At 36.5% G+C, this 21,012-nt stretch overlaps 2 protein-coding genes across 3 annotated transcripts in view; one reads left to right on the top strand and one right to left on the bottom strand.

Moving 5' to 3' along the window:
* The window catches only part of LOC131425397 (RING finger protein 17), a 546,443-nt gene that overhangs the window by 319,956 nt on the left and 205,475 nt on the right, over positions 1–21,012 (bottom strand). The gene's annotated exons all lie outside the window — the stretch shown is intronic.
* The window catches only part of LOC131425398 (uncharacterized), a 210,621-nt gene continuing 204,184 nt past the window's right edge, over positions 14,576–21,012 (top strand). The window contains exons 1-2 of the mRNA XM_058587272.1: positions 14,576–14,749; positions 15,384–15,517. Of these exons, the coding sequence (XP_058443255.1) occupies positions 15,496–15,517 (22 nt within the window). The 5' untranslated portion in view covers positions 14,576–14,749; positions 15,384–15,495. The remainder of the gene's footprint in view (positions 14,750–15,383; positions 15,518–21,012) is intronic.

Here is a 21,012-nt window from a genome sequence, read left to right as displayed (position 1 = left end):
CCGCACAAAGAGAAAAGCGCACTTCTTCTCAGTGTCGAATAGACAGCATTTGAGTGTGTGCTTGTGGTTAAAGCAGCTGGCGCGAGTGAAACACATTCTCTTCGCATGAATCGCTCACACGCGCTCTTGTCTAAATACACCCAAGTGACCACTGGCGCGTGATTGTGAGCGAACACTTCTGTGAACTTTAATTAATAGAGAGTAGATCTGGCCTTGCTATGAAAAATTTGCAAGGAAAACCGAAAATTTTACGATAAATTGTTTAATTTTGCTGATTTTGCGTGTCCACGCTTCATCTACGAAAACCATACAGCAGAGTGCTCACCGGCGTGTACACCTCTGTGAAAGTATCTGCATCCACCTCAGAGAATTTATTAGCTAATGCTCTAGCACTTTGGTGCGATTCAGTGGAAGAGGTAAAAGGAAATAAACAAACGCACTCATGATGCGTGCACACTTACACAACAGTGGTGTATAAATGTGAAAGAGAATAGCTCTCGTTGAAGTTGTCAGTGCGAGGGGAAAAATTTTGCTTGCTCTTCGTCACACAGAGGAGATAGACATCTCTGGTAGCCGGCTACCAACATTATTTAACAGGAAGTTGATTTCTATCAATCAGTTTAAGGTGATAAATAGCATTCATTTTTTTAAAGGTAGATAATTTTTTTTTTTGAAAAATCTAAAAAAGAAAGTTGTGCAAACAGTTTGTTGGACATTTTCATGTTATAGAAATGAACTCAAATCCTTTTTCTCCTGTGCCGTCTAAAAATCACATTGAAATCCGCATGACTTCGAAAGTTCACATGAAAAACCGAATAACTTTGCAAATTCGCATAAAAAAAAACTATGGAAGTTTTTTTGTTACTAGATTTGTTAAGAATTCATGAAACGTCAAAATTTGGAGCAATGTCGAAAAAATCAAGATCTCAGAGTTTCGTGCCTTTCTAAAACAAAACAATGAATCTGCTGATCTTTGAAAATTCGCATAACTGAGAATTCACATCAAACCTGTTTTAATCCACCTAGTGGTGTAATGATGCCATTCTCATATTACTCATAACATCATAAATATTACTGTGAAATTCTGAAAAACAACTGTTCATTGAATAGAAATAGGAAAGTTTGTTCAGACTTAATCTAACCAAATATACAAATTTTGTTTGCTCTCTAGTTCCGGAACCGGAAGTAATAACAATTTAGGAATTCCGTATGAATCCGTAAGACGTTTCTTTTGAAACTATAAGTTCGTGAAAATCGAATCTGTAAGAAAAGTGAGTGCATCCTTTTTGCAGTTTATGATCATTGTTTCCAATACTTTCGAAATCGGATACAGATGACCGGAATAGCCGAAGTTGGTTCGTTTGCCAGCTACAAATTGGAACAGTTTTGAGCTTAGTTAAACCTAGACTTTCTATTTCATGCTCTATTTCGATTGAACCAATTAAACGGAATCTAACAAACGAAGCGAACCTGCGTTTCTGTTACTTTTACATATGTAAGTCGAGCTAAACAGCATGAACCAGCAGCAAAAACATGTAGTAGGATTATTATTATTATTATTATTATTATTATTATTATTATTATTATTATTATTATTATTATTATTATTATTATTATTATTATTGACATCACTACATCACCGGCACGGCATTATTTTTTCAAATAAATTTCAATTCATTGACATTCTTTTATTCTTGCGATCGCACTTATTATAAAATAACTAATATTTTTATCAACCGCAGCACTGTTTTTACCAAAGTCAAAAGCCAGTAGCAGACATTCATAACCGTTTCGTTTTCTTCATAGCGTGTACGAAATAGAACGAAGCACGCATCGTTCGTGTTGTGTTTTCTTTTTCCACATTACACGGTATTGTATTGCAAATTCTATATGCCAGTTTGAATGCTTTGACACTCATCACCCTGTAACTGCGGAACCAGAAGTCGGATCCGGATGAAATTTGAGCTTTTGAGACAATGTGAGTTTTAATTTAAACCAAGATTTGTGATAATCGGCTCGAGTGTCTCTGAGAAATCGAAGTGAGTTCTACTTTTGTAGTTTTTCTTCACTACTTTTCGAGCTTCCGGAACAGGAAAAGGGAGGACCAGTAGTGCAGAAATATGTTTATATGATCACAAACTAACAACTTTTGCAAACTAAAAGAATTTATCAGACAGTTTTATGGGATTTGTAACTATATTTGACCATCGTTTGTGGAAAAATACTCATGAAATTGGTAGTTTTCCACTTTACACAATTCAGCTCTGGAAACGGAAGTCGGATCCGGATAAAATGTTCTAAATTTTTTTTAGGGAATTTTAAGAACTTTCATTTGAATCGTAGTTTGTAAAATTTATTTTGTAACACAAACACACAAAATATATGTGTCACACGCACACTTACACACACACACACACACACACACACACACACACACACACACACACACACACACACACACACACACACACACACACACACACACACGCACACACACACAGTTTGTCGAAGTGAATCGAATTGTATATGACATTCGATTAAAAAGTCGGTTTTCACAGTGATTGCATAGCCTTTTTAATGAGAAAGGCAAAAACCTCATAACTTTGAAAATTGGCCTAAAAAACTTGTGAACATTTTTTTAAAAATCCGCAAAACTAAGGGGAAACATTTTTCTAATGTTTAGGAAATTCGTGAAATGTCGAGATTTGGTGTTATCTTGAAAAAACATTTTTTTTAAATTCGAATATAATTTTTTTTTGAGATAACACTAGACCTCGAAGATTCATGCATTTCTAAGCCCGTATAACTTTTGAAATCGGCCTGAAAAATCGTGTACTTAGGGATGACCAGTTATGGCCGGAACTACATTTCACCTTAAGGGCTGAGGCCAGTGTGTTTTAGGGCGTTTTAAAGGGATATTTTCACGCTTCAAATCTGATTTTCTCAGAAACGGCGACGAATATAAAAAATCCAGATAGTTTAGATTATTCTGTGAAAATTTCAGAATGATTGTTTGACTTTCAACTTGTTCATTGAATAACTCGCCTTTAAGAGCATGGATAAAAAATCTATCCTGACAATGTCTAGATAATTTAATTTAGATGCGATTAGTGCATAAAAACATATATGTTGTCGCGATGAAAATGAAGTGTAAGTTTTGGAAGGTGAGTCGAATTCTATGTCGGCGCCATTTTAGTTCCCTGGTAACGTAACGAAACATGAGAGAGAAATAAAATCGATTCAAGAAGGCTGCCAAACAAGCGGCAGCTTTCTTAGATTTTATGTGATGTAGTCAAACTTGTACCCGAAAATATCAAAACTTTCTTGGCCAGTCGGCCACATCGAGAGTCATTTTGCACATTTGCGAGAGAGCATGGAGAGAAATGAAATACGCACAGCGAGCCACGTGGTTTTACGCGACCTACTGGTCTCAGCCCTTAATAGTCAAACTAGGCTCACGTCATAACAAACAATAAAATTAATTTTAAAATGATATTAAATTGAATTTATTTTCTTTTAAAGCGAATGTTGTTTTGCTGGGTTCAATAGAGTTTAAGAATGTTTCGTTCATTTCTAAGACGAAACAAAAAAACCGCATAACTTTAAAAATTCGCATGAATGTTCGCATAGTTAAAAAAAATCGCAAAAAAACGCATAACCTTGAAAATTTGCATGGAAAACTGCTTAAAAGGATAAAAGATAGACTTTAGTGTATACTCAAGATAATCCCGATCCCGTCTCCCTCAGAAAATTTTGAATTATCTGTAGTTACAAGTTGGAGGAGAAGAACAAAAAAATTTATAAACTAAAAATATTAAAAGTCATCTTGTTGTTCACACGATGTCCTATTAATCAGGATACTTGTTTTAAGTGCGTGAAACTCAAAAACTGAATTTTCAAAATACGGAAACCAAAAGCGTACAAATAGTGGTACGGGTACGATTTGTTTTAGTCTTGTTAGGACGTAGAGCTAGTTTCAAGTTTCGTCAGTAAAAAAGTAAAGCAGTTTAGAAAAATGACATGTGAATAGAACTATGAAATGAAAGCCGAGAAAAAGCTACCGCATAGACGGGACTCGAACCGGTTAGGTAGCTCCTATCCGGGGAAATCGTTTTATCAATTAAACTATCCTAAAAGTGAAACACACGAAGAATAAACTTGAATGAATAGAAGAACCGAGCCTGTTCAGCTGTGCCTCGGGCGCCATGAAGTTTAATTACAGTCAAATCTCAATGGCAACCCCTTCGCCAGAATGTTTTACGCATCGATTCAAGTAGATAAAATGATGTACTTTCGATAATTATTGGTTAGACAAACTACAATTCATAACGAACAATGTCAAAGTTCACCTGTTTTCAATATCATTATCATGGTTTTCCTTAGCAGAGACGACAGTTTCGTATACATAAGTTCGCGGTTTTCATAAGATCTTCACTCGTCAATGTGTACATTCGCATTTAAGAAAAGCACTCTCAGAAAGCAAGAATCAGTATCGAACCGACTTTATGTCTTTATTTTTGAAGCAGGGAAAAGCCCACTGGAGATAAATTATTATCAATATGTCATTATGTCTCCAGTAGGCATAAAACTTCCTCATCTTTTGTACCAAAAAATTACAGAATATCCAAATGATAAATTTTATGTTATTGAATACTATAACGAAATAGCTAAATCTTAGAATTAACGATATATTTTGAAATAGATAGTGTTCGAGAAAACTATTTCCTGATAATATCATATGAACATGACATGAGCAGCTATTAAACAGTCGACTCATACTCACAAATGACTCGTGACCATAGTTGGTTCTAGCGGAAGGAATGCGTAGAAAATGATGAGCTCGAACACAACGACGACGAATATCAAAAACTAGCAGCTTCGAGCAATCAATTGGAGAAGATCAGCAAGGAAACCTGCCTTGAACACATTTATACGAACGGACAGTAGATAAAGATCCATGAGCTTACAACGATCTTCGTCACTTGAAAGATTTAGGGGATCTCTCTTCTATGCGTTGAATGTCGTTTTGATAGTAGGGTGACCAAACAACAGCTACATATTCTAGTGTAAAACGGACCAAAGTACAATATAATGCTTTCTGGCAATGGATATTTTTTATGTCTTTCGTTACTCGAAAGATGAATCCTAACAGCATCGAGACTTTATTGATAGTATATTCAATGTGCTGCATGTAATTTATTTTCGAAACCAGGATAACTCCCAAGTCTTTAATACATGATTCTCGTCTATAAATGGTTTATTAGATCCTGTAGTCGAATTCAATAATAGAACGTTTGTGAGTGAATGAAATAATAGAACATTTTGGAATATTTACGGTCATTCGGTTTTCTCTACAGCAGTTTGTTAAGAACTACCATTTTTTCCTTTTATAAAGGGTGATTTTTTAAGAGCTTGAGAACTTTTTTAAACAATAAAACGCATAAAATTTGCAAAATCTCATCGGTTCTTTATTTTAAACGTTAGATTGGTACATGACATTTACTTTTTGAAGATAATTTCATTTAAATGTTGACCGCGGCTGCGTCTTAGGTGGTCCATTCGGAAAGTCCAATTTTGGGCAACTTTTTCGAGCATTTCGGCCGGAATAGCCCGAATTTCTTCGGAAATGTTGTCTTCCAAAGCTGGAATAGTTACTGGCTTATTTCTGTAGACTTTAGACTTGACGTAGCCCCACAAAAATAATCTAAAGGCGTCAAATCGCATGATCTTGGTGGCCAACTTACCGGTCCATTTCTTGAGATGAATTGTTCTCCGAAGTTTTCCCTCAAAATGGCCATAGAATCGCGAGCTGTGTGGCATGTAGCGCCATCTTGTTGAAACCACATGTCAACCAAGTTCAGTTCTTCCATTTTTGGCAACAAAAAGTTTGTTAGCATCGAACGATAGCGATCGCCATTCACTGTAACGTTGCGTCCAACAGCATCTTTGAAAAAATACGGTCCAATGATTCCACCAGCGTACAAACCACACCAAACAGTGCATTTTTCGGGATGCATGGGCAGTTCTTGAACGGCTTCTGGTTGCTCTTCACTCCAAATGCGGCAACTTTGCTTATTTACGTAGCCATCCAACCAGAAATGAGCCTCATCGCTGAACAAAATTTGTCGATAAAAAAGCGGATTTTCCGAATGGACCACCTAAGACGCAGCCGCGGTCAACATTTAAATGAAATTATCTTCAAAAAGTAAATGTCATGTACCAATCTAACGTTTAAAATAAAGAACCGATGAGATTTTGCAAATTTTATGCGTTTTATTGTTTAAAAAAGTTCTCAAGCTCTTAAAAAATCACCCTTTACATAGGAAAGATTATACAATATGTTGCTTCCAATTTTTTTAGCGTGGTTTTGTTAGATCAAGTTAATTTTGCACCAAGCTAGGACCGGTCTAACCTGTATCATTATTGTTACATGACAGTAGTGCAATTGACTACTATTTCTTCATTGTAAAAAGGGCGTTGATAATAATACACCGTTTAGATTTGCAGTCTTATATTATCGAGAAGCAGTCGGTGCATTATTATCGATTCCCTTTTTATAATGAAGGAATAGTAGTCAATTGCACCACTGTCATGTAGCAGTAATGATACAGGTTAGTACGATACTGGCTTGGTGCAAAATTGACTTGATCTAACAAAACCACGCTGAAAAAAATGGACTTCAAGCAATATATTGTATAATCTTTAATAATCGAAGTATAAAAGGAAAAAATGGTAGTGTTTCAGTCGCCTTTTCGACATTTTCTTCGTGTCTGAATACTATAAACTGACAAATCCGTTCATTTGGATTATAAAGTTGGTTGTAAGATTTAAAAAAATAAAATAAAATAAATTGAAATAAAATTAAAAGAAACTGGTCGTTATCTTAAAGTTGGGTGAAACCAATAAAGCTGTTTGGAGTAAGCCTACATACAAGCCTGTCTATCAGAAAACGAAGAACGCGAATCCTGCTGATAGACTTTCCCCATCATTGGCATTCAGCTAAGCACTGTTTTTTTCTGTGGTGCACTGGTCAGCCGGCAACAACTTTTCCTCTTAGTTTTCAGGTTTTCGTAAAACCAGTAAGTTGAAATCTTCAACTTTCAATTTCATTTGCCTCTGGTCGCACACTCACTCCTACGGTTCGTAATAAACTGAACCTCCCATGGAAAGGTGATCGTGCCTCCTGGTTGCGTATCACATAGCCAACACAACTATGATTATGCACCAGCTCAGATGCGTCGTTTGGGAAAGCATTTTCCAATTGCACAACTGCACCGAAGCAATGCATTTAATAGGAGTGCAACTTTTTTAGGTCACTGGCTCTTGGCTCTTCTAGACGAACTACGGAAAAGGTATGAAGCACATTGAATGGATGCTACCAACAAAAGATATGATCATGAAAAAAAACACCCACAAATAGTTACCGACCCCGATCATCATAAAACATGCACCCATAATGGTGATATTTCGAGTTTCAACCAACAAAGAAGTCTCGGTGAACAAGCCAAGTGGCTCCAGTTTAGCCAAAAAAGGGTACCCCGGCAGTAAGTTGTTTGGAGTCTTGACCTACCACAACAACCGGTGCGCTAGCTGCGAGTAGGTAGACAGTACTAAAAAAACAAACATCTCACCATCTGCGATCCTGAGAGTGAGTGGAATGTTCTCACATACGGCTATTATTCATATTAATACGATTAAACGCTTAGGGCACAAAAAAATAGGCTCGTCTAACGAAAAGCAGTAGGCGATCGGAGTTTCCCGCTTCTCGTCAACCAACATATGCCGTGCGCTGAGCTGTGAGCAGGGAAAAGGTAAACAACGCGGAACACGATACAAAAAATGAATACGGTTCGCCAACAAAAAGTTTACCGACGACGTGAGAAAACGAGCTTGCTTGAGATGCTGCCGGTAGAGAAGAGAATGTTTTTGCTTCACATAAGATCGATGTGCCAGAGAACTTGGTAGCGGGACGAAAGAGAACCACTGTGGCACTCACGAGCAAGAGTGCCGCTAGAAGTGATTGAAATGAGTAAAATCGATCAAATCGAGATAGAAATCGATTAAAATAGACGACGTGTAGCTTGCAGGCGCGCAATAATATGCGATAGCCAACGGTTAGTTTTATCACGCTAACTAGCTATTAAATTTAACAGAATGCTTCTCGTAAAGGTATTGATTAACCAATTTTCTATTTAGACTTTGTATATGTTGTCAGCGTGATATTTTGCACTGAACAAATTCTTCTTTTGTGTTTTGTTTGGTGCATTCCGTTGCGAGTTATAGGGTTTTAAAAATGGTAATCAATTAAGGAAAGAGGCGGAATTTTTCGCATGGCAGGATTATGTATCATAAGTTAAGCCGATAGAACATATATCATAAAAATTGGTTCGACTTATTCAACAGTTTAATTTTGGTTTCGAATAATTTCTTCCAGAGATTGTTGATGTTGTAGATGCAGCTCGGATAGGCAGGTCTGTAGTAACAAATGTTAACAACATAGCAGAGATAATCGAAGTTTCGATAAGGCCTGAACTATACGGACTTCCTAACCAAACGCCCGGATTTTTTAATTTAGTAGCCGGGCAAGGCTTGGTCCTGATAATATACCACAACTGGTAGCCGAATCCAGTGTTTGTTCATATGAAAGTAACATGCAACGCTATTAGTCTAGGTTTGATAACTAATTTGGTTGCTTTATCACTCTTGAGCCATGTGTCGCATGCTTCTGTCACTATACTTTTAAAAATATACTAGGTATTTCTAATACGATCGCACTGATATGGCAGATTAAGAAGTTACATTGTACACTCATTGAAGCTAAATGAAATATGAGAGTTATTCCAGGACTGAAAAAGAATAGGCCAATGAGAAGACTGGAATCCCCAGCAAACTTGAGAAAGACAGGAGCGACAGATTGTACGAAACATTGAATAATGGATTTTATGTTTCCAGCGAGCAAGTTTTATCTAAATTTGAAACGAAGTTTAAAAAACTTTTCCAACGTTTCGAAAATTTATTATCTTCTTCAGGGGCTATAATAGGGACTATAATAAAATGTCAAAACTTTGGAAGGAATTTATAGCTTTGATCCAATTTTAGTAAAAAATGCAATGGTTATTGTATTGTTTTCGATTGATAACCTTAGTATATACAGTTTTCAATTAAATGTATTTTTATCATTTATTGAAAGATGTCTTTTTGGTCAATGTTTCTATACAAAATATTTATTTTGCGTTAAAAGCCTAATTTTATCAGAATTCGTATGGTGTTAATTTAATATTAGTGGTAAAATTTCTGCTACTTTTCATGTTAATCGATTTGTTAGAAGATTGATCTAAAAATCAAGCATTTGTAACTAACCGCACTAATCAATGAGTAGTGAACGTCATAGTTAAAATATTTCTTTCGTTACTCTAGCAGTACCCATTTTTTACGTAGAACGTGGTGTACGTTTCATGGTCTGTATTTTTTCATTTAATACTAGGAATACTTTAGAGAATATATTGAGTAGATAAAGTTGATGCGCATAATACTAAAATTCACTTTGTTGTGAGATATGTGATGTACGCGGTGCGGTTTGGACTAAGGAGTGTATCGAAAATGAGCTATCTACAAATTTTTCTTTCAAATTATGATGAAAATCGAGATTTTGTTCAAACTAAAAATTGATCCTTTATTGTACGAGGTTAAACTTTAGCATAATGAAATCCGGATAAAATTTAAGTTATTTCTTCACGAATTTTCGAACTTTTGATCGAATGCTCTTCATCAAGTTCCGGACAAGTGTTGCATCGCATTTTTGGACGCTTGAGCCCAAATTTTTTCCAATTCCTGCATGTTCCAAGCTGCCTTACCAGTCTTCTTGAAGACCCTCTTCCCGATTGCCCAGTAACGTTCGATGGGTCGAAGCTGAGGGCAATTTGGTGGATTGATATTTTTCTCAACGAAGTTTATACCCTTATCCGCAAGCCAATTGAGAGAGCCGACGCTAAATCCGAGCAAAACAGTGGAGGTGTACTATGCTTCTTATATAAAAGCAGAAATCTCTTCTGGAGACACTCAGATCGATAGATTTCTGCATTTATAGTTCCGGTAGTGTAAAAACGGTTGACTTCAAACCATAGGAACTTATTGCTTGCCATACCAGTACATTTCGACCGAATTTCTCCACTTGTAACCAACCTGTCCGCATCATTCACATCCTCCCCAATGATGACAGTAAAGTATTGTGGACCTGGATGGATTTTTGAGTCCTCCTTTACATAAGTCTCATCGTCCATCAAAACGCATGCATCCGGACACTGCAAAAGACGTAAAAAAATTTCCGGGCCCTTGTTGCTGCTCGTTTCTTCTGTTCTACACCTTGTTCCGAGATTTTCTGCTTCTTTTAGGTCTTCAGGTGATTTCGCCTCTTGATACGCTGGATCATTCCGACACTCGTTCCTGATTTTTTGGCCAAATTACGCATTGACATTGATTTGTTCTTCATGATTAGAGATACCGCTTCGCCAATTTTCGCACAGTAATACCCTTCTCACTTAGCCATGTGTCCAGAACCTTAATTTTCACTTCCTTTTCAATACGCAACATTTTGAAAACGCAGAATTTCAACCGCACAAACAAGTAAACAAACGGAAGCTGACAGCCAAACGCACAGCATACTGTGATAAAAAACATCACAAATACATGCGTACAACATAAATGTATGTGGATAGTTTATTTTCGATACACTCTTTACCCACGGTATTGCTTAATAATCTTAGGAAGTATTTTTTTATGACTAGCATTCTTTAATATTAGAAAAATTATTACGTGATACAAATAATATTATCCAAAGTAATACGCATAAGAAGTAGATTCTGGTATCGATTGGATGTACGGGAAACGGATTACCTTCAAATTCAACAAAACGGTAGTTATTTGAAGATTTAGCACATCAATAAAAAGTGAAAAACGTTTATAATTTTTTTCTTTTTCATTTTCGGTTGATAAACTTATTTCAGCGATTTTCCAAACTTTTTATTCCCGTCGGGAAAGTGATGTACCAGATATTGTGTTAAAATACATCTCTTCTAATTTGATGCAACTCACGTAAGCTGAACTTTTTTTTTAATATTTTAGGAATTTGGAAACAGAATATAGTCTCAGTGAACCAAATCGAGGAGTCAAGGTCATTTCGCCGAAACCGTTTCGCCGAAAGTCATTTCGACGAAAGGGTAATTCCCCGAATCCTCCAACCGTCTTAATATCGTAATTCGAATTGATTTAAAATAAAGACAAACGAAAGACGATAGCGTTAACGCCCGCTTTGTTGACTTACACTTGTACTTCGTGATAATCGCATATTTAAAATAACAAATAAATTCATTTCCCTGCGTTTTATCCTAAAAGACTACTCTCTTTAATAATGCTTGATTATTGATCCTCAGAACGGAGTTCTCAAGAAAACTTGTTGACTTCATTAGCTACTAAGCATCAAAGCATTTACTTAGGTGTATCTATCAGGCAAATATTTTTCGGTGAAACAGCCTTCAACCTATGTGTGATTGTGATTTTTTTGTGTGCTAGCGCATTGTTATGCAAAAACAAAAATAAACAAAACCTCTTCAGGTGAAATCGCTTTACAGTGGTTTCGGAATTCACCGGATTTTATAATATGTATTACTCTCTTTTGATGATTTCTTTTCGAAAATTTGAGTCTCTACGATGCATTCGTACTGGCGTCAGTCCATTGCCGGACATTAATTCTATTCTCTTTTGCGAAAAATTTGTCCAGTTTTTATCAACAGTTAACCAAAACTCTATTCGATTTCGCGTCAGCATGGTTAAACACGCTTCCTAAGCACGCTTGCGTTCATGTTTTTGGTTCGGATTCAGTGGGATACACAGCGGATATTTTTAGTAAGTCTCGAGATAAGCTTACTGTGTTTTATAGCATCCCAAGTAGCACCTGTAACTTGTTCTTAAAAAATAAAATGAAACAGATGCTGCATAATGGTCGCATGACATACATGTCGAAGTAAGTCGTTTTATGATAGTGACAATGAAGTCAAAATAATGTTACGCATTCACATCTCATAATACTAAGTTACAATAAGTTCCGACGTAATTTTTCGGTAATCTAACTCTTACGACGTGTTCGCATTGACGGTTTTTGGTCGCCAACTGGTCACCGTAACAAAATGTGACAATGACAGACTACAAGACAAAGTTAAATAATAATTTCCATGATAATGGAATTAATGTTAAATAATGGTTACCGTATTCGTTGTGATGCAACAAAGTAATACAAATACAGTGTCGGTTGAAAGTTTTCGCACATTTTCCCGGACAATAATATTAAATCAATAACTACAATAAGTAAAAAAATGATACAGTTTAAAAAAATTTGATATTAAGTTTGCGAAAATCAGTTGAATAATCTCCGGAAAAACTCTCCGGGTCTCGGTTGAAATTTTGGGTTTTACAAGGATTGCATAGCCTTTCTCTATGAGATAGGCAAAACACCACATTGATCGCCAAGTTTCTTTATACCACTTCGGAATAATTTATTCTTATTGATCAAATATTTCAATTACTTTTTCTACTGCTAATAGCTTATAACTAGTGTTTTTGAGTAGGTTTGCTTTTTCAATAGAGATTATTCTATTGTCTGAAAGCTATTTTGACAGTGTAAAGTAACGTCTGTACTCAGTATTGTTTGGAAAATCATCAGATTTCAGTTAAAACTGTTTAAAGCGCATAATTCTCTTCAGTGATGAGTCGTATTTTAGGTTGAATGGATACGTCAACAAGTAAAATTGCCACATTTGGAGCAAAGATAATCAACACACTGTTCAAGAGTCACCGATGCATACCGATAAATGTACTGTTTGGTGTGGTCTATGGGCTGGTGGAATCATCGTTCCTTAATTCTTTAAACATGAGGAAGGACGATGGGTTACCGTGAAAGGAAATCGATACAGAACCATGATCAATGAATGTTTGGGGCCAAATCTTCAAATATGGATGCGTACGAAATGTGGTTTCAACAGGATGGTGCCACTTGTCATACTGCGGTCGAAACAGTCGACTTATTGAAAGAACATTTCAACGGCAACATTATGGAAATAGACAAGTGAATTGGCCTCCGCGTTAGTGTGATTTGACGCCACTCGATTATTTTTTGTGGGAAAACGTAAAGTCATTGGTTTAGGTGGATAAACCTGCAACGATTGATGCTTTGGAAACCAATATTCAACGTGTCATTGCTGAAATACGCATTGAAATGCTTAAAAAGATTGGACCTCCAGAATGACTTTTTTGAAAAATAGTCGTGACGGTCTTATACCCGAAATTATATTAATATGTTAAATACCAAGAAATTACACACCGAATGAAAAAAAAATTGTCTTTTTCATAATTTGGTATTTGTTTAATTTAAATTCCAAACCAGCAAGCTCTTAAGAAAACACCCTTTAATTACTCGATAATTTTTTGTCAATTCATCGACTTATTTGTTTATTAAAATTAAAAAATACATCTCTAAACACAACCTGACGCAAGCACGAACAAATTAATGAAGCTTTCGATTTGCAATTCAAAATAACATGACTTTTAAAGTAGAACGCTCGACGCTGGATACTGAAATATCGAATCGATTTCGAAAAGTTGATTAAAATACAGACTACGTAACGGGAATCTTTTTCTCCCTAAATAGGTACAAAACACTGTCAGCGGGAAAAAGTTCGCTCGAGAATAAAACAAAAAAAAAAATAAATCGGTGCCAAGAGGCGAACGAATGTTGGGCCGACTCGGAAGCGTGCGGTATTTTTGCAACCGGTTTTTAAAAATTTCAGTCACAGGGCCAGCGAAAATCCATGCACAGCCGCTAGTCCGAGTCATGCTGGAAGATAATTAACTGTATAATAACATACTTTGATCCGCTTTCTGCAACAACTTTTCCTGACGTCTATGTGGTTATTGCTCTAACCACAAACTTCCCGTCATCGTGTAGGGAACTCCGACCATTATACCTAAATAAAAAAAAAGAATAACAAACATTTTCAATGCCAGCAGTTTCATAATAACCATCTCCCGTAATAATGACTTCTTCCATGCTGCTATGCTGGTGTTCGCACACACTCCAGCTCCAGCCTTCAATTGAAAGAATATTACCGATCCAGCTCCACTCCGAAGATGCGGACGCATTCCACTTCACCTGTCATCGCGTGCAATTCTTCCGCACGTCAATCTAACGAAGCTTTTTTTTTTATATCCACCGAAACCACTCTCACTCTTGAAAGGCAAAAAACTGCAGCCTCCCCCACATACGTTTTTTTTTCTCCGGAAGAAACAAGATCAGTGCCGCTCGATCCAACAGCTGCTGCTGCTGCTGGAGAAGCCGGCAGACCTGCTGAACCAGAGCCCAACACAAAACCCACAAACAGCGAGAGGTGTACCGTTAACTGCGAACCTGCAGCTGAGCTCCTCGATCGCGACCACTCGCTCTCTATCTTTTTCTCTCTCTCGCGAAACAAGCGGCGATCTGACGTTGTTCGGCGGAATTATGTTCGAGTGTTTTGGCAAAGACAGCGTGGTCGCATCGCATCGAGCCTCACTCCGAGAGTCACCTCGAGGCGTCCGATAGGCATCGAAAGGCTTTAGCCATTCCGGGCCGGGCAGTAAGTCACAAACGGTGACCAGAAGAGGTTCGGGTTACAACGATCGAGTCAGAACTTGTCCGGGAAGTTTCGCTTCGTTTCTACCGGTTGGTATTGTTTGTGTTTTTATATTTCCTGAGTCTAAGTCCAGATCAGTGTTTTGGTCGGTCCACGGCACCGGACAGAAATGATTTTTGCGCAATTGCGCGCTACTGCACTACAAAAGTGCGCCTGATCGCGGTCGTAGCTGTGGCTGTCGGAATCAAGGTCTTCCCATACGGGTCGGTGGATTGATGGTGTGTAAGGTTGCAGTTATTTCTTGTGGATTTTTTTTTATCTGCTGTTGCAGCCTCTGTGCGCAGCACTCTCGTATTTGCAAGTGCGTGCGAAACTAAGTTACCAAGTTGTGGCGCGCAGTGGCAAGAATTGAGGATGCGTGGAGCAATCTTCCGCCATTCGAGTTCGGCACGCTGAAGTTGCAGAAGGGATCTATCTCACCACGTCCATCGAGAAGTGTTGAATTGTGTAGCCGTGCATCGTGCTAAGTGCGAGACAGGAAATTGTGAATGGTAGCGCGCGAGACGGTGTGTGCCGAAGTGTTTACGGAATAATCACTCCGCGATCATTAAATCAATCACTTTTGTGTGGGTTGCGGTTTGTTCGGTTGATTAAGTATCCGTCAAAGGAATGAATGGTTATTGCTAGCAAAGATATTTAATTAGGTGTTTGTTTGTTTGTTAGTTGTAGTGAATCGGGATATCTAGGTGTGCAGTTTGTTGTTGACATCTCGGAATAGTGAAAGCTGCAGTGAAAAAGAGGACAGTGCGTCAACGGACTGGACTTACAGGTGACGATGTTTGCGACAGTGTTTATAGGTGAGATTATTATTTCATCCATTTTAAGAACGAACGGTAAGCTTGTTGTTGATCTTCATGAATTTCAAAGCACGAGAACCTCTTTTCAAAGTAAATTTACAACAGTTTCGAATTTGAATCGTATTCCGAATAAAATGGACTTTAGAATGAATAATAGAGAATGCGAGAAAAGCCACTTTCGAACAAAGATTCGAGAGATTGAGCTCGTAAGCTTCAACTTTTCAGTTAAGGATACAAAACAAATTTTTAATCTTTTGGAAAGAATTCTTGCCCAACTTGATATCAAATGGATGAATTTTATATGAAATATTTCAAAATTGTATTAATCATTTATTGTTAATCTTGATTATAATGTTGTACCACAATTCCAAATTAATCAAAAAAAAGTTTTACAGTGTTTCAAGTGCTTCCAGAATGTACAGAAATCAAATGTTTCTCAAATAAGAGGTTTCGAAAAAAGCAGGGTAGCAAGTGGATAGGATTTTCCGGTTTTTCCCGATTGGCGAGATGAAAATTTCCAGTTTTTAGAACAGGCCTAAGTCGCATCTGTTGAGTATTTTTTAAATAATCCTTTAATTGATACTTCGAAAAGAAATGCCATGTCAAAAAATCGTTCTTTCCACGTAGTTCTCGATATATAAAAAGGAAATATTCATTATTATAAGTGCATATAGGAAAAGAAAAACGCATTATTTTAGTCATCTAGGCTGAGCGCACGAGACTGTTTTTATTATTTTCCGTTGTACCTAAGGTTTAAAATTAATCCATAAGGAAAAAAGTCCCTTCCAGAAAATTGATTCGATCTAACAACATATACGATATACAAAACGAATTTTAGAAACACAGAAAAAGTCTTCTAAAATTCCTAAAATAGACGCTTGTCGCTCTGAAAAACAATCTATGGCTGCAATTTCAATGCATTTCGTACTGAGCTTTCGTCATTCCTTCAGCAAGTAAAAGTGGAATTTCAGTTCGATTCTAAAATTATAAACGGTAAAACAAATTATTATATTTGCAAACGCTGTAAAAAAATTGTGGTAATTTGCTTGCAAACAAGTCGGTTCAATGAACGAAACTCTCAGATAAATGTTCATGCTGTGATTGTGATGGAAACCATGAATCTAATTATTGATAATGTCCTTTTAAAATCTTTACCTGTACATATACCTAATATTTAGCAAAACCGTCCAGTTGCCACGCCAGGATAAAACTTTGCTACCGGCTAGTCAATAAACGATATGCACATGCTAAGCATCTCTTGTGGAGTAACCAGAAAAATTATCAAAAAATGCAGAATGCCTGTTTTATTTCCAAATAGCCCAACTAGTTTATATTCTACGAGAACTACTTCTACAATTAACCTGGTTCTAGCACATTTGTAGTGAATTGACTACTCAAACAGGCTTCGATTCAGATCATGAAATTGCAAATTCAGCTGTGTGCTGTGTAATAATGACCTTCAAGAAGTGCCTGAGTGTTCGAAGGAAGCTATGTAATGGTCGTAAAAGTGATGCAATGGATAGTAAAATGACCAGTAAAGTGGTACAGCCGTTCAAGAACCGTAAAAAAATTGTTAGTTCAAGATCTCGCTAGAAAGTCCAAAATGTCAGTCGGTTTAGTGCAGAAAGTCCTGAAGTGCACATGGTTTACAACGTGTAAAAAACCCTAAACCGAAGAGAATGGTCAAACATCACTGCGAAAACCCGCGCTCGGTTATTTTACACGAAATGACTCACTAAATCACGTGGAATCGTCATGGATGACAAAATGAATCACTGTAGTCATCTTCCCAGACGTTGTTAAGAATAAGTTTTGTGTTCACAAGGATGTTCTGGGGAAATAAGCGCTTCCTTCATCACTCCGGAAAAACGATGCGGAACTGCACCCCAAGAAACGTTTCTTGCCATTCATAAGGAAGCACAAGGGATCAATTCAGTTTTGGCGTGATTTAGCGTCTTGCCAGTACGTCCGAAGGGTGTCGGAGTGGTATAAAGCCAACATAATCAATGTTGGACCAAAATATATGAACCCTCCAAACTAACCAGGGGTGGTTATGAAGACAACAACATCCTTTACTACTGGAGCGGGTAGGGATCAAATTCTATAGCTACCTATAGGACCGTGAGATCTTTCATGTGAATCGAAGTTTGGGAAACTCACTTGACCCATCTTCGAGAAAAATTTTTGTACATTATCATGATTTTGTGATCCTAATTAAATATATTTATTTTTCATGAGATCATAATTCATTTCAACTTTTAAGTATTTTTTTCATAAATACGTTTATTTTTTAAGGCAGTTTACAAGTTCTTCTTCGCCGTAGAATCATTTCTACATAGAATTCTTATCCTAATATAATTTCAATATAGTCGGAACGATTTTAATTTAATAAAACATATTCCTCTTATTTTTTAGATATCGATAAATATCGTCTATTAGGTATTTCGTCATTTATTATAAAATCTTCTCAAGAATATTATTTGAACCAAACGATTAACCGTTAAAATAATTTTATAAACTATTTCGAGTTTGTTTGTATCATTTCATCTTTTCTATTCAAATTTAGCTATTGGATGAACTAATGGCCGCAGTTGGAGTCAGAACTAAGTCTTAAAAGGGTCAATTATTAAATTGGAACTCCAATGGATTTAATGAAATGATAAAGAAGTTTCATGCAAGGAAGGTCACGACAAGCAATAATGTCTCGAACTGGGACATTGGATAGTCTACTTTGAGTACGCAAAGAATTTATTAGTTGAGATCTGACATCACGATACTCCACGCATGTCCAAACGACATGATCAATATCTCGATAGCCTTAGCCACAAGCACAATGATTAGTCTCGGAAAGTCCAATTCGAAGGAGATGTGCATATAACGTGTAGTGATTGGACATGAGTCTGGACATCACACGAATGAAATCCCTACTTACATCCAGCCCCTTCAACCATGCCTTTGTCGATATTTTAGGAATAATTGAGTGGCATCTATCGACCTAGATCATCTCTATCCCAAGAAGCTTTCCAGCTGGTAAGTGTTCTTAGGCGAGACGCGCTATAGAATTCGTTGAAAGCAATCGATCGCTCATAAATTTCACCCTCAATAGCACCACGTTTGGCTAAAATATCGGCTCTTCCATTGCCTGGAATGGAGCAATGAGCCGGGACCAAGACTATAGTGATTTGATAATTATTATTTAATATGTCGTTCAGGCATTGTTTTATTTTGCCCAAGAAAAACGAATCTTCTAAGTTGATGAAAATCGGCCTAGGTATACTTGAACAAATTGAGTGCATATTTTTTACATCGATCGGCAACTGGAAGGTACTAATCAATATATGCAACTACCTTGGAAGATATTAATAAGAATATTATTATTATAATATTAATAATAAAGTGAAAGCATCGGGCAATCCAATAACTTCTGACAGAATTGTCAGATCGACATACCGCGTTGGAACTTCAGAATTTTTGGAGAAAAATCAACATATCAGAAAATTCATCTCCATCATGATTTTTCGTGAAAATGGTTTGAATGGCTACTGGTTTCAACAGGACGGTGCAACATGCCATACAGCTCGGCTAACAATCGATTTGTTACGACCATTGTTCCCCGGACGAGTCATATCGAAAAACAGTGATATTGACTGGCCCCCTAGATCACATGATTTCATGCCACTAGACTTTTCTTTGTTGGGCTATTTGAAATCCAAGGTATACACTGATAAGCCAAGATCCGCAGCTCCACTCAAAGACAACATACGACGTGAAATCGCCGCCATATCGACCGATATATTGGCTAAAACGATGGAAAACGCCGAAAAAAGCACATCTTGTACTCAAGGCCAAAGGCCAAAAATAGCAGTAATATTTTTCCTTGAACTAAAACAAATTACAATCGAAATGAAAATAAATTAAAAATAAATTAAAAATTAACACAATTCCTCTCCCGTGATACTCGTGGAGATGCAGTGGTACCCGCCGTGTCTAAAAACAGCGCCAATTTCAAATATGGTACAAATAAAAACCGCATTATTTCCGGAATCCGTGTGAAAAAACCGAGTGTAAAAATACCGCGTGAAAAACAAACGCGTAAAAAGAGATCTTAGTGTATTTCAATCGAAAACTAAACTGAGATTCATAATTATCCAAGAATCCAATGAAACCTAATATGTGAGATTTAACAGAATAGTCTATCACTAGTTTTTAGATACTTGCAAAAGGTATATTTGCAAAAAAGTATTGGTACTGGATAAGAATAAGTTTTAGTTAAATAAAACGTTATTCCCTTAAACACGCCCATCCCTACATATTGCAATATGAACGGGTGTTTTCAGTCGATTTCACATTTTTAGAACGATTTTCATCAGTATAGGAGTTGATTGGGAGATTTTTCAATATTTGTATTAAAAAATTTGATTATTTTGTGAAAATTACTCATTCAACACATTTTTGTAATTTAGAGATTAACCTTATTTTGTGCTAGGGCACATAAAAATAATGATCATTTTGTAGGATGTGCCATTTTTCGACTATAGCTATTCGAAAAAAAAGATAAAAAAAAGTTTGGCACTGCTCAAAATTCTGTTTAGATACATTTTGGAAAAACAAAGTATGCAAAGTCAATTTTTGTGACCAAGTCTACATGTTTAGAAAGATTCATTGAAATCTGAGAGGGTGCTGCCAACTCCGAGTACTAATTTACAAGAAATGGGTCCAGCCGAAATCCCGCACTGAAAGAAAAAAATCGTTTTCCAAAATTTAACATTCTCAATTTATACGAAACTTTTCAACAATAAAAGTGATAAAGTCATTGGTTATGGCCCCTAATAAACTAGAATCCGTTTTACCGAAAATCTGGAAAAAAGCTTGAGACCTGGCAAGAGTTTCTAGACAAACAAGACAAGTGATTGACGAATGTGCAAGCAGGAAAAAAGCATTTTTTTCATACAGAATGGACAGATAAGATTTTGGTCTGATTGAGCACTACAGTGGAGTCACCAAAACCAAATCGGAATAATTTGTTCGTAATTTTTAATCAGTTTTTTGTGTCCATATATTAAATGGCTCATATTTTATTGCATCCGGTACTACTTTTCGGAATGTTTACGATACGATACATAAAATTGCAAATGCCCGGTAGGTCATATTGTAAATCTGGGATATAACACACCCGATCAGACGCACATAACAAATTCATAACACAAGTATAACAACAGTTGATATGTATAACAATTCGTGTTATTTTGAGATATTTAACAAATGAAAATAGTTGAAAGTGAAAACTTATGATAACAATATAACAACAAAATCAGTTATGATGTTTTATTTTAATTTGTAAGACTCATGATAAAGCTCATTAATCGAAATATAATGATCAGAATTTCAAAGAACTAAAAGAAGAAACCAGATCACTTAATATAATATTCATTTAATAAAAAAAATCATTCAACAATTTTGGATTGAAACGATGCTAAAAGTTGGCTGTGATATAG

This window comes from Malaya genurostris, chromosome 1, assembly GCF_030247185.1.
Source record: "Malaya genurostris strain Urasoe2022 chromosome 1, Malgen_1.1, whole genome shotgun sequence".
NCBI classification, from domain to species: domain Eukaryota; kingdom Metazoa; phylum Arthropoda; class Insecta; order Diptera; family Culicidae; genus Malaya; species Malaya genurostris.
Note: the sequence above shows the minus strand (reverse complement) of the source record. Positions and strands in the feature narration are given on the sequence as shown.